Source organism: Microcaecilia unicolor, chromosome 4 (genome assembly GCF_901765095.1).
Source record: "Microcaecilia unicolor chromosome 4, aMicUni1.1, whole genome shotgun sequence".
NCBI classification, from domain to species: domain Eukaryota; kingdom Metazoa; phylum Chordata; class Amphibia; order Gymnophiona; family Siphonopidae; genus Microcaecilia; species Microcaecilia unicolor.
This window is the reverse complement of record NC_044034.1, coordinates 222,677,665-222,692,652: the sequence shown is the minus strand read 5'-3', so window position 1 is coordinate 222,692,652 and position 14,988 is coordinate 222,677,665. Positions and strand designations below refer to the sequence as shown.

Below are 14,988 nucleotides of genomic sequence, written 5' to 3'. Positions count from 1 at the left end.
ATCTTTATTGAACTCTTTGTTCATCATGCTCAGGAACTCTTTATCTTCTATGGAGAAGGCAGGTCTGTCTTCATCTTCGGTGGTCTGGAACACTGAGCTTCCCAAGTGTTCGAAGTCTGGGTCCTTCAGGTCTCTAGTATGGTCTACTGAAGGAGATGACTTATCTGTACTGAACTCTGTACTCATGTTCAGGAACTCTTTATCTTTTATGGAGAAGGCAGGTTCGTCTCCATCTTTGGTGTTCTGGAACACTGAGCTTCCCAGGTGTTCTCCTAAGTCTGCTGGAGAGACTGTTTTGTAGAGCGTTGGGACCATGCTGTGTTCCTTCTGGGCGGGAGCTTCTTTGGTGTTTAGATGGTTGGTACATGGCTCGAACAAGGAAGAGTGCCCGCTTTATAGGACATTGGTGGAAAGTACATTGACATTTGACTTTCTTGTTTGCTTGAGGCAGACATCGCCTACTGTTGTCCAACCCAAGTTGAGTGGGTGTGCATAATTCACGGATGTCCAGGGGTTCTGGTGCATCTTTGTCCAGCAAGAGCGAGATCTCGGCATCTGGATTCAAGTGTGCAAGCTGGTTGGTTATGGGCCTCAGGTAAGGGTGATTCTGGGCAGCCTGTAGTGTGGGAATCTCACCCTTGTCATCTGGTATCTGGTCACGTTCGACCCGAGAGGGTGACTGTGGCGTGGTGTCACCATTCATAGCCTCTATCGCTTAACTGCTTGTTGCTTGCCCTGCCGTCTGTATGGCCCTTGCACACGTTTTGATGCTGTCTGGGGAGTAGTTTTGGTGGATGTCGAACAGGTCATAGCGCTCTGATCTTGTGAGAGACCTGTTGCTCTGCTCATCTATGACGACGTACATTTTGGCTGTTTTGTCACGTCGTCCTTCAAGGTGCACTTCGGTCAAGCATGTCTTGGTGCGGCATCTCCCTTCGCGGTTTCCTTCACACACCTTCGTGCATCTCGGAGTGACTTGGAATGTTGGTGCCTTCTCCTCCTCCGTCTCCCCGCCATGATTCAACTCAGGGTTGGTGTACGGCATAGACGCTCTGGTCGTTGCCATGTTCTGTACACTTGATAGGTACTTCACAATCTTTGGCGAGATGATCTGAGTTCATTTCTTCTACACATGCGGCTGTTTCCTTTCCCAGCCCGTGTGGCATCGTATACATCTCTTGCTTAGGAGTAAGCTTCATACTCACTACGGTACCCTTGGAATCGGGTTTCCATACCCTGAAACGCTCAGGGCGGTCATAGAACTGGGTAAGTTCTGCGCTCCCCAGATCTTTGCTAGCCATATACTCTGCTGGCTCGTCTCTTGCTGCAGTTTCAAGTCGAGCAGCTGACATTACTGCTGGTTGGTTGGCTTGTGCTCCTCTGAAGCCCGATGAGTGTGGCTGTCCAGCTCCCTCTGGTTTAGGCCAAGGGAGTTCAGCCGATATCCTGTTTCAGAGCGACTGCTCGGGTCTCTTTTGCCCCCACCCTGTGTGAAGGCTCAGACTCTATGATGAGCGTTTTTGCTCGGGTCCCTTTTGCCCCCACCCTGTGTGAAGGCTCAGACTCTGCGATGAACATTCTTGCTCGGGTCCCTTTTGCCCCCACCCTGTGTGTGAAGGCTCAGACTCTGCGATGAGCGTTCTTGCTCGGGTCTCTCTTGCCCCTACCCTGTGTGAAGGCTCAGACTCTGCGACTGAGATGGAGCATCTTTCTGGAGCAAGTACCAGTGGTAGTGCATCCGTGTGCATACATGCGTGTGGATCACTGTCGTACGGGCTTGCCTCCGTGGTGCATTCTGCCTTGGGCTCGCTCATTTCAGGTGCATTAAACTCTGACGAAAATAGATCAGGTTCCTCAGGATATGAGGGTTCTTCTGACTCGAACTGCTTCAATGTGCTAGTAGGTGATGGGGTGTGTGCCATTGCATGAGTTTTAGTTCTTAGAGCAGGATCTTCAGAGACAAGGTGGCTAAGTCGTTTCTTTCCGCCATTCTGACCCCTTCTGCCTCAAGTGAAGCTATTTCTTTCTCTTGCTGGAGCGCTTCTGTGATAATGTCCAGCTCAGCTTTTTCACACGCAGTCTCAGCCTCCATCTCAGCCCTTTTGCGTGCTTCTCCAACCTCCATCTTGGCCCTTCTGCGGGCTTCCTCAGCCTCCACTGCAGCCCATTTTAGCTTCAGGGTGGTTTCCTGTTCAACGTAGCGATGGCGAGCTTTGGCCACCTCTGCCATAACCCGCGCCTGAAGGGCCGCCAACCTAGCTGTCGATTGGCTAGAGCGGTTTGTTGCCCCTGACTTGGAGGATCTTGAGGTTTTGGATGTGTGTCTAGAGGAGTGAGAGTGCAGGGAGCTGCTTTCTTGTGGATTTACAGTTGCATCTGCTGCTTTCTTTACAGCCATGGCTACTTCTGCGCTATGCTTTCGGTCTTTGGCTTCTTGGAATGCCTTTCTCAAAAGACTCTGATCTGTATTTGTCTCATCTAAGAACTGGTAATACTCTTCTGCCTTTTTCTTGTAGAGTGCATAACTGGTCTGTAGTGATAACAGACAGGTGCCACTGTCTGCCCCTGCCTTTGAAATAATAAACATGTTTCTTTCCACCTCATGCCAGAGCCTGTATAGATTCTTCCTATATTTTACCTGTTTTGCTTGATAAATTTCCAGGAATTTCTGGGTTAACTTGCGAGTTCTTCTACTCTTGAACCCTTGTTGGGACTGGAGGGAGAGGGTGTCTACCGTATCTGTGTTGTCCTCTGGCTGTTACTGCATGTCTGGTGCAGGGGACACTTCATCTGGTACAGTCTGTGCGTCATTAAATTCTGCCATCCTGTGCTCATTTGCTTATCTGTTTTTATCAAGTGAGGGGTCAGCTCTTGTATGCAGGGAGGCTGGAGGTGTAAAGATTACTCGGTATGAAAGCCGTGCTGAGACTGCTTCAGTGGCTTCTCTCTTTGTACTGGGTTAAGAAGCGATCTGCCTTTCAAGCTGTTGAAAGCAATACTGGATCTGGTTTCAGTGATAAGTTCATGAGCAGAGGAGAAGGGAGGGGGAGAGTAGCTCTGAGTTACAGTTCTCCCTCAGTCAGTATCCTAGCAACTGATTGCTTCGGCCCCTTTGCTGGGAAGATGTTTAGAACTCAGATTTCTGGCTCTGGCTGGAAGCTGAGGGGAGGGGGAGTTTCAGAGCATTTTCAAAGTAATTATCACCGAAGCATAACAAATTCCACAAAGAACTCAAGCTGGAAGATTCTTTTTCACCAATTCTGCAACGGTCACTTTTTAAACCACTTTCATCTCTGGTCTTTCTTATGCTTACTTAAAGATTAAGATGTTCATAGGTTTGCCAGTACAAAAACAGTTTTTTCTCTTTCTGACTCTTTAGCTGCCTTTGCTTACTGATTACTCAGATAGGAGGGGTCGCTTCTGTGCAGGGAAGAATACTTAGGAATGCGGTCAGCACTGGCTAGCACTGTCTCTTAAACACTGGTTTGAATTTAAACCTCCATAAATGAACTTTAATGCAATACCTCCTGTATTTCTCATTCCGGAAATGGCGATCGCCATTATGGAATAATGTAAGCCACATTGAGCCTGCAAATAGGTGGGAAAATGTGGGATACAAATGCAACAAATAAATAAATAAAATAAATCTTCTGCTTCTTCACAGACAGTTTTTCATAAGCTTGCTTTTCTGATAAATGCATTTAAACTTTAACAGATCCATACATTGCTTTTCTTTAGCTACAGGTTCACTCAACAGTTCTACTAAACACACTTGAACAGCTCCAACATTGCTTTTCCTATCTACAGGTTCTCTTGAATGCAGATCAATAGCTTTTCTACTAAACACACTTAACTCTTCTGCTGTTTCCTTTAAATGCAGTTCAGATCAGATGGCGCTTTTAAAAACACAATTGTCCTGCTACAAACTTTCTTCAATAGCTATTTAATTTTGCTTTTTGGTGTTTTACTGTTCAAGCTTCTCATAGACTTGTTACTGTAAAGTCTATGATATCTTGAAAGTATAACCTTGGCACACCAGTCACACCTAGTCTCTATTATTTTTATGAAGCCTCTTTTATTGAATAAATCACAGGTAATTTACTCACAGTCAGATGTTCAGAAGTGCTGCCCCAGGGCACAGAGACTCTGTAATTCTGAGAGCTGTTTCAGTGGTTGGAGGTGAAAAATAGTTGAGCAGATAGAAGTATCTTAGAGCTGGGTGACTGGAACATGCGATATCTCATTAGGGAGGAGTTATTTTCAATGTAAAAAACCAAGTTCATAGGATCCAAGATGGCCGCTGAGTGAGACGGACGTGTGTTGAGTCTCTGCGTTGATCCACTAACTTTAGCGTTGCCAAAACGGAGAGGCCGGGCTGTTGCCGTTACCCCCCAGCGGCAGAACTTACCAGTTCGTTCCGAGTCCATTCTTACCTACATGCAGCGGACTCCGGATTTAGAATTGTCGGTAGGTGGCCCGCTTGTTCCATCTGGGGTAAATGGAGGCCCGGAGTGGAACTATGGGCTTGAAACCACTTTGAGCCCCGACATTAGAGTTCGTCCCCCACATCCGCGAAGAAGCAGCTTCCCTATTACGGCATCCTCAATCCTGAAGGATACAGGAGATGTAGGATGAGATGTACAACAAGATCAAGTAGGGGAGTTGGGGAGTTTACAAACTGCTTTGAAAACTGCAGAGACAGCATTGTCAGCTGAATGTCAAGCTTCTAACCGAGAAGTAGAAAATTCCTCTCAACAATCTGAGGTACTGATCACTGTCTGCTTTTTTCTTGAATAAACCTAATGAAGTGACTTTACATAATCTTTGGACATTAATAGCTGACTTTGCTAAAGTACTATGCCCCCAGGTTAAAAAATTGTCGGAAGAAATAGTAACTTTAAAGGGGAATTTGAAAGAAACTGAAAGTGAACTAAAAACTTTGAATCAGCAGGTTCTAAAACAAGAAATGGATATTCAGCATGTTCATCAAGTGCAACATAATATGCTTAAAGATTTGACGAATCTCAGAAGACTGAAATCTTTGAGAATTACTCTAGAAGTAATAATTTACGCTTCATTAATTTTCCTTTACAGAAAACAGTTTCTCCTCGGGAAATGTTAAAAACTTATATTAAAGAAGGTTTGGAGGTTGTGGAAGATAATATCCCCCCATTCTCATAGGTGTATTACCTCCCCATTAAAGGTGAAGAAAAGCAACAACTTCAGAATAATCAGGTTTTAGATGTTTCAGCATTCCCGGAAACATCAGACTTGGAACAACTAACAACAATAACTTTGGTGGCTACAGTTGCCTTAACACCAGATAAATTTGGATTTTGAGATTATTTTTTCCAAAATAAAGACATTTAAAGGTTTTAAAGTCTGAATTTACCCGAATGTTTCGAGGGACACTCAAAAAAGACGTCAGCAATTTCTTCAATTGAAATCACAAGCACTTCAAATAGGAGCAACTTTTTTCCTTAAAAACCCTTGCAAATGTTTGATCAGATACCAGTTACAGAAATATGTTTTTTTATGAACCTTCTCAATTGGCAGCTTTCATATCAACCAGACAACTAATGGGAAGTGCTATCATCTAGTAATAACTCTTAATAACAATGTAAACCTGCTATCCATCCAGATTCCCTATTTTAAATTTGATGATGTTTTTCTCCATTTATTAGGTATCTTGGATCCACATTGTGGACTTATGTGAAGTAAACAGATATAATTTTCCTTATTTTTTTTTATTATGCTAACTCATACTATTGTTTAACTGATCTTTTCTCTACAAGTATATTTGCTTGTTAAATAATTTAAATTAATTAAAAAAAAAAACAAGTTCATTGCAGGGAGTTTCAGCAGGACAGTGCTGTCTGAAGCAAGATGGTAAATGCCTCATGTCTGTAGCAAGATGGTGAATGCCTCATGGCTGAAGGGACAAAGAGGTCAAGAAGCCTCACACAGGCTTAGGGAGGAGCAGGAAAAGACCAATGGGGACAGAGCCTGCCATCGGGTAGCAAGGCGTGGTCCTAGAGGGTCGATTGGAGGGAAAGGTCATACCTGGCTGACCTCTCAGGACAGAAATAGTAAGACTGACCAGGAAATGATAGCAAGTAGACACAGAAGCCAAACTTGGCTGAGAGAGAAAAGCGGTCTAGGCAGTAGCACAACCAATGATACCAGTTCTTATACAGATAAGCAAGTGTGGCTGCATCGCCTGTGAACTACATTAAACATAATGCATTGCTCCCGTATCTTTGCAGTGGAAACTGCAGCAGTGAAAGTCCTTAGAAATGAGAATAACAGTAAAAGCATTACACACATTTTAGAATCACATTATAAACTAATGCAAGGCTGTCAGAGAACAGAACAGGCGCTTTCAGGATTCATTCAATTTTGAAATCTTGGATGTGTTTTTTGAGCTCCATTTGTATTCAGAGCATTCTATGAACAGTAATTTTGAAGACAATTAAACATATATATTTTTGGATTACTGATGCACATCTGTTTTTTTGTGGAGGAACTTTCTTCTGTGCAACTAGACCTAAGACCACCCAACTTTCTCCCAGCTCAGCCTCAACCCCATTCCACACATGCCCACCACCACATCACATACCCCTCCTCTCAACCCCCATTTTTTTAATAAGATACAATGGCCTTCCATGCATAAAGAAATACTTCTCCTCCTGCTAGTCTCAGCTACTGGGTAAAATCACCATTATAATTGATAGCAACATTCAACAAATTCTTCTGTGTGGAGTGAAGTCTGGAATCTCTACAAGATTGGACAGAATCTCAGTATAAACCCTAAACCTCCAGTTCTGTATCACAAACTCCATATTCCCCAACATTGGAGCTATTTCTCTTACAACTTGCCACACAAAAAAATATTCAAATTGTGATTATCACCTCAGGAACAGCACACGTTCCTTCCACTGCCAGGCACCATGTTTAAAGCAGGCAGGTTTTGTTTTTGTGGTGACTTTACAGGATGTGGAGGCCACTAGTCCTGAGCATTTTTATTTTGGGTGCCAAAGATTTGCGTTTAAATAAGTAATTGAAAAAAATAGGGGAGGGATATAGGCCAACCAAACAAGAGGTTGATTGTTAGATAAAATATTTGTTGAGACACGAGATACAAAAGACTTGACATGGTCTGTGTTTCAGCAATATAAATGCCTGCTTCAGGAGTCAAGTATCTAAAATACATAGATAAATATTTGATCACAAAAGATGTAATACTAACACACAACTATATAAAATATATTTAAAATATTGCATGTAAATATCAAATTAAAAAATAATTTAAAATACATAAAACGTATAATCTAGGAGAAGGAGGTGTTTAGCAAAGATCCAGGACACCAAAAAGAGTTCTTTATATCTACATTGAGATGCTTTTTAATTATCAACAAACAAAACAGATAATGATTAAAGTGCAGAGCTGGTGAAAGAATAAGCATTCAAAAGAAGGAGAAAGCTGGAAGAACCACAAAGGATTTTGAACTGACCTGTATTAAATATCTCTTTTCCTCAATATGGTAAGAGTAGTCAAACAGAAAAAAACTAGAATTTATAAAGAACTACATTACCCTTTTATCATAGGTCAATATCCAATATAACAGCTGCAAAGGAATATACATAAAAGCTCGAAAATACTACAGCATCCTGTGAGTGTATATATATTCTAGAGGTCCTGTTGGGATGCGCATTACTTTGGGAGCGTTGAGTTTTACGTAACATGGTCATGAGGGCGTACAGAACTGTCTGAAGATAATAGTCATGTTAAGAAGTTAAAATGATAGATATCTCTATCAGTTCAAATATTACCAAAAACTGGGAAAAAATGGTAAAAAACGGCATAAAGTGCTTAACCAATAACCTATCCAATGGCATTAAAACTGCATTATTTTCTACAAAATAATTTCCAACTACAGTGAAGGTTTCACCTTTTGGTCATAAAAGTCTCAACAAGCAGTACTTCCTCACCAATCAACGTGGTTTTCTTTCTTGATTCCCTCCCCCCTCGGTCCTCCAACCTTCCCTAGATTGACTGCAGCGGGAGTGGAGGAGTATCCTAATGGTTAGTGCAGTGGGCTTTGATCCTGGGAACCTGGGTTCGATTTCCACTGCAGCTCCTTGTGACCTTGGGCAAGTCACTTAACCCTCCATTGCCCCAGGTACAAAAAAAAACAACAACTTTGTGAGCCCCCTATGGACAGAGAAAGTACCTGTATATAATGTGTGCAGCACTGCGTAAGTCTAGTAGCGCTATAGAAATGATTACTAGTAGTAGTAGTAGTAGTAGTAGTAGCAGCAGCGATTAAGGCAAAAGCACCCCTGGCTGACTCAGAAGCTTTCTCCAAACCTCCTTGGCTTTCTCTGTAGCGCATCCCACCTACATGGGAACAGGCAGTTACATTAGGGAAGACAGGATGTGCTAGAGAGAAAGTTTCTGAGCCTCTTTTGCCTTAATCACTGATGCTGGTGTCAATCTAAGGAAGGTTGGAGGACCAAGAGGGCAAGTGGAAGGGAATCAATTGAGGAGACAAGAGGTGGTGCTGGCCCACACCAGGGGAAGAGGGAGATATACCGGATCTCAGGGGAGGGCAGGTAGAAGATGCTAAACTACATGCCCCATGAGACACGGGTGACCAGCCATTTTTTGGGGGGGTGGAACTTGCCATCCTGTAGCAACACCTGTGGAGCTAACTGGATAGTACCCAGCACTAGATGGCAGGAAAGGCAGAGCAGTTGAGTAGCTGGATCAGCCATATCATACCATACCATCAAGGATCTTATATTTTGTATATTTCACAAGATTCTACACGGATAACAAAAGAATAAACCTCAACAATAGATGGAAGTTACAAAATATAGTAATACACCATTAATAAAATATAGTTAACATCATTTAGAATAAAGGAATGTTTTGAGACATTTCGATATTAGTCTTTAGCAGCCCATAATGTTCTGTACTTTTAGTCAGAATACAGCTGCTCTTGTTAGTATTCAGAGGATGATTCTCAATAAATTGCTTAAACTTAAGCACCGGGATGACACGCCCTATGCTTGGATTCTATAATGGCAGCTTCGCATGCAACTTCCGTTACAGAAATACTAGTGCAAGTCGACATTTGCACACCTGTTTGTCGTGAATACTTTAACATCAGTCAAATGGCTGCGTAAATGCTTATGCCTAGCTGTAGGCACGTAATCTGTACGCTAGTATTCTATAATCCATGCACATAACTGCCTGACACACGCCCACAACCGCCTGACACATTCCCGAACCACCCATGCCCCTCTTAGGCCCACACCCCATTCCATGTCTGGAATTTGAGCGCACAACTCTGGATACTGAGGTGATTCAGTCTTGTGACATCTGTCTGCTTCCTGAAGAAGCCCATGGAGGGTGAACCCTGTTGGAACAGAGAGTATAAAATTGTTATGGCAGTTTGGAGTTGATGTTGAACATTTAAAAAAAAAAAAGTTTGTGTGAGATTATTCACGTCATTTTTCTGTGGGAACTCAACCCTGCTGGAGAGACTGGATATTATTAGATTAATAAAGAGCTGTTTACATTTTTCATATTTTTTTTTTTTGGGGGGGGGGGGGGAGTCTCTTATAAAGGTTTTTATGTAGGCTAGCACCTGTTTTTTGGATATACTTTTTGCCTTATGTGATTTGATGGCATTTTATTATGGGTTTTTTATCGTTATCCACCCTGATGTCATTGTAAGGTATTCAAGTAAATAAATAACATCCACATAGGTATTGAATGTTTAAGGCGGCAGTAGTAACACTTTTGCTTCTCATGAGAGGCTGAAGCCTCCTAAGTTCTTTTGTTTTTTGTTTTATCTTTTAGGCTATATTATCACCTGGAGCTTCGGAGGACCCAAAGCTTGCCTGTGCCTCTGGTCTTCAATTACAGTGAATCATTGCCCAAGTGGGTGCGTAGCAACACTTCCCTGATGGACGTGATGCTGAAATGGGAGGATTACCAACGCCAGCTCATGCCAGGCCTCTTCTGCATCAATGTTGACATGCAGGCCTCACTTTTCCACCACCAGCAGCAGCAGCCACAGCCACAGCCACAGCCTGAAGGCCTCCAGATGTGCAATGTTCTGCAGCGTGACAGCATAGACAGTCTGCCACCCTGCTAACTCCCCATGCCACAGGCACACCAGCAGCAGTGGAGGCCTACCTATAATCCTTCAAACTTCTTGAGCCATGGAGACACCAGACATGGCAGTGGCCAGGCTGTAGCCATCCTAATTCCCTATGACCATGAAACACTGGACTTGGCAGCAAACTGTCGCCCTTATAACTCCCTGTGCCAAGGAGATGCAGGCATGACAGTAACCAGGCTGCAGCCATCTCAACCCATTTTTCCAGGAAGACACCAGATGTGAGAGTGGCGGCTAGCACAGAACAGTAGGACTTGTGTGCAAATGATCCAAAGACATGCTGGTTGCCTGTACATCTGTATGTATTATTTATACTGCTCTGAAGATGCTCTCTCTCTGTCTCTCTTCCTGCTTATTCCGCTTTGTTTTCTTGATTATTCACGCTGATTACCGCCTGCATTATCTCAGGGTGCACCATATTCCTTGCAGGCCAACACTTTGCTTTTTGGACTAGTCTCTCTTCCACCTCCGTCAGCCTTGGTTCTCCCCACAGCCTGCGGTGCTTCTGTTGTGCACAGGGGACAGTCAGTCAGGTATCCTTGGAACATCTGATAGCAAGGAAAAGCCCCCACAGCAGGAAGTATTGCCTGATGCAGCAGATTAGCACTAATGCCAGCATTCTCAGCTCCAGTCCTTGTCATCCCTAAATGGGTCTTAAATAGTTCTCTGGTTGGGTAGGTTGAATGAAGAGCGGATGTTCATTGAATTCAACCTTCACAGCTCTCTACATGATGATCCAAGGAGAGGAAAAAGCTTTCTATGTATCTGTATCCAGTGACTGAAGGGAAGAATATTTTCCCAATCTTCCAAGCATGATGTTTGATTCAAACGTGTCCCTAGAATGTAGCCATATTGTAATATGCAACACTATGTTTGACCTTTAGGAACTTGATTAATTTACTTTTGAAGTAAGTGGTTTTCAGGTTAACCAAAGCATGTAAATTAGACTTTTTGTAGATCTCGTTTAAGCATATATTACATAATCAGTAGGGTTATTCTAAAAAGCAGACCTGGCCACGAGGGCCAGCATTGAGAACCACTGCACTGTTGCACTTGGAAAGTCTTTATGCCCTCGCTAGCAGGCAGAACTGTCGTACTGTTTGAGATCGAAGTCCATGAAGCCCAGTACTCTGTTTCCAACAGTGGCCAATCCAGGTCACAAGTACCCTGCGGGATTCCAAAAAGTAGCAAGATTCCATGCTACAAACCCCCAGGGATAAGCAGTGGATTTACCCGGGTCTTCCTTGATAATGGTTTGTGGTCTTTTGCTTTCTGAATCTGTTCAGAGAACATTACAGCCTGCTCCAGAAACTAATGCTCATGTGGTTATCACCTTGAAGAAAGTGGTGACGGCTATTTTTGGTCATGTGACACGAAAGCCACCAATCCAGTTCATAATTACATATATACAGAAACATGCACACAGTAGTGGAATATGCTCCTTCACTTCTTGTTAGCCTGTGTCTTCTGTGACCCAGGCTCCGGAGGAAAACTTCAGATTTCTGCATTATTAGTTCCCCATCCTGATACATTCCGAGGCCGTAGTGTTGATTTCAAATAGTAGAAATGGGACTACAAATACCACAATGCTTTGCTATGCAAGTCCAAAAGTCTGTCTGCAAGAACTGGCTCACTTGGCAGCACTGCTGTTATAAATTTAGCTTCAAGCTTTTAGCGTTCAGCTTGTTAAGGGGAAAATCTTCTAAACATATTGCTAAAGGCAACTGCACTGTGTATTTTATGATTTTTCAGCTGCCTGCTTCCTGAACTCACCACATGATGGGGCAAATGACACACAACACCTAAATGACAGGAGAGCATGCAGGTAGATCCATGGGAAATGAACCCAACTTTATCCCAGTGCATCCTGCAGGTCACTTGTTCCTCAGAGGAATTATAGAGCTGTAATTTCCTCTAGGACTTTGATCATGCCATACAAAGGGGCTTAATCATCTTAGAATTCCTGACACTGTTACTGTAACTGCAGGTGGATAAACTGAGGGCCAGCATGATAATGTAACCTGTCCAAGGTCATGCAGGGTATCTGTGGCAGACTGGGGATTAGAACTGAGGAGTTCTCACTCCTGCCCTGGGGTTTGAGTCACCACTTGGCTTCACAGTGGCTTATACCATTGCAAATGGGAACTCAGTGAGCAGACTACTGGCCCCTAACTTCCATCAGATTCTCTACTACTTTGAAAGGGAGATTCTGGCCTGCTTTTATCCCATTGCAACTGTGAATGTTGTAGTTCTGTTTTCAGAGACAAACTGGACTATAGTTCTCTAATTCAGTGGGATAAAATCAGGACTGACTCTGCTTACTTGAAAACAGGGTTATTGTATAACACTGTCAGTAGGGAGAGGAAGAGCCAGTTGTAGGCTTCTACCCATTGTATTTAAGCCTTGCAGTTGTGTTTCTTAAGAAATTCTGACTACAAGTCCCAGCGTGCAATGAGAGGAAAACCAGGACTGGCTCAGCCTCCCCTTATCAACAAAGAGCTATATTATAACCCTGATGAGCACCATTTGGCATAGGCGTTAAACCACTGGTTCCCAAACCTGGTCCTGGAGGCACCCCAGCCAGTCAGGTTTTAAGGCTAACCACAATGAATATTCAGGAGAGAGATTTGCATGCAGTGGAGACAGTATATGCAAATCTCTCATGAATATTCATTGCGGATAGCCTGAAAACCAATGCCCCCAGGACCAGGATGGGGAACCACTGCGTTGTGTTTGCTGTGACGTTTTGACCGTTGTGGCAAAGGAGGCTGAGAGCTTGGAAAGGAAATCACGAGGCACAGCATGTGAGACTGAACTGTGAGGAGAGATGTTTCAATGAGGCAGAGACTGTGACAGAATAGAGGTCCTGAAGGGCCAGCATGGGAACTTCAAATACCATACTCTGTCCTGAGGAAGATATTGAGGTGCCTCTCTTTCCTGTTGAGGAGACAGAGGTGCCACACTCTTTCTTTCTCAGGAAGGATAAGGCAACATTCTCCCGTAAGACCTGAACCCCATTGGCTCCTTCGGAAAGGAGACTTGAAACCACTTCTAACACTGCTGGGGGCCAATGTCTTTGGTACATGGACTGGCCTTGTTGTACAGTAGTGACTGTATTGTCCAGTGTATCGACTGGCATGGCTACCCAATAAATACGTACACGCATTAGAAGTCATTGTAAGATTGGACCAAGAGAAAGCTAAAGGAGAATTAGAGGGTAAAGAGAGGAAACGAAAAATGGTAGTACATTCACCTGTTTGTATTTTATGGCGTTTTATTTTTGTATTGGTATTTTAAAAAAATATGACTGTTTGTTTAATCCAAATGATGCTGTAACCCTCTCAGCTCTCTGAGATCTGTTATGAACCTTATTTATTTTAATTAAACATTTTCGGATAGAAGATGTTTTGTCAGTGTGAATGCTGTTTGAGAACAATACACACATTGGTTGCTCAGTGGCAGTACTGGCTAGCTGGCTTGGTTCAGTCACTGTTGCCCCAATGATCAAAGATAAATTTGGGCACTAGAGGCCACTAACACCCGCATTTACCTGCGCCCCCATGATCATCAGGCAAACAGCACACAAGTGAAGCAATAGCGTAAGCTCATTTAAATTAGATTTAAATGAGCTCTGCTTGTATTTCACCCCTATGATCAGAGATCAGCGCTCTGATCATAGGGGCAAAATAGTGCCTTAACCCTATGCCAGCTCAGATCTGGCATTAGGGTTAAGGCTGTGTTCCCGCTCCCTGGTGGACCTCCAGCCCCATGACCCTGACAGAAGGACATGGGGACTGGAGGTCCTGTGGATCGTCAGCCCCTATAACCCCCCCCCCCACCCAAAAAACCATATCTGGTGGCCCAAATGGGCTACTGATCCAACCCCACACCCTCTCTGCTAGTCTAGTGGCCAGCCCACCCCCCCATACCTCTGTGTTGCAGGAGGTAGTATCGCTCCTCTTTCTAGCACCATGCCCTGCCCAGTGCATCCTGGGATGTGCTGGGCAGGGCTTTCCAACCATATAAGAGAGAAACACTTAACAGCACCGCCATTTTGAAGGCGGCACTGGAAAGAGGAGGGAGTAGTATTCCCTCCAATGTGGAGATACTGGGGAGAGGGCATGTTGGCCACTAGACCACCGGGGAGGGGAGTTAGGTTGGCAGCCCACTTGGGTATTATTTTTTTTTTTGAGTGTGGGGAGGGGGGGTAGGGGGACTGGAGATCCCGCCTGTCAAACAACACTGATAATGCACTTAAATTTGCATGTTATTAGCATTGATCATTGGGTAGTTAATTCCCCATGCTGTTCCGGCACAGTTTCAGAACAGTGCAGGGAATTGATCATTGGCGTATGTGTTGGGCATTATGGCTGGTACTGAAGGTGCTGCCCAGAAAAGGGGTTGGGGAGGGAGGATTGTAGTCACAGGTGAAGGTGACACCTACTGGCCAGATGTAGAGCCCATAATGCAGGGTTCTGGAACAATTCAGGGTGCATGGGTATAAAGTGAAGTGAAGGAAGCTATTAGAGCTAAAAGAAAATCCTTCAGAAAATGGAAGAAGAGTCTGACTGAAAATAAACAGCATAAGGAATGGCAAGTCAAATGCATAGTGCTGATAAGGAAGGCAAAGAGGGACTTTGAAAAAAATATTGCACTGGAGGCAAAAACATCTAATAAAAATTTTTTTTAGGTACATTAAAAGCAAGAAGATAGCAAAAGAATCAGTTGGACCGCTAGATGACCGAGGAGTAAAAAGGGGCACTCGGAAGACAAAGCCATAACAGAGAGATTAAAT

The 14,988-nt window shown here is 43.7% G+C and overlaps 1 protein-coding gene across 3 annotated transcripts in view; it reads left to right on the top strand.

Moving 5' to 3' along the window:
- PNPLA2 (patatin like phospholipase domain containing 2) overlaps positions 1-12,814 on the top strand; it is a 123,774-nt gene extending 110,960 nt beyond the window's left edge. The window contains exon 9 of one of the 3 annotated variants that reach the window (XM_030201260.1): positions 9,872-12,814. In XM_030201260.1, coding sequence (XP_030057120.1) covers positions 9,872-10,169 — 298 coding nt within the window. In that variant the 3' untranslated portion in view covers positions 10,170-12,814. The remainder of the gene's footprint in view (positions 1-9,871) is intronic. The other 2 variants (XM_030201261.1, XM_030201262.1) reach the window with 2 other exon arrangements.
- Positions 12,815-14,988: the final 2,174 nt, after the last annotated feature.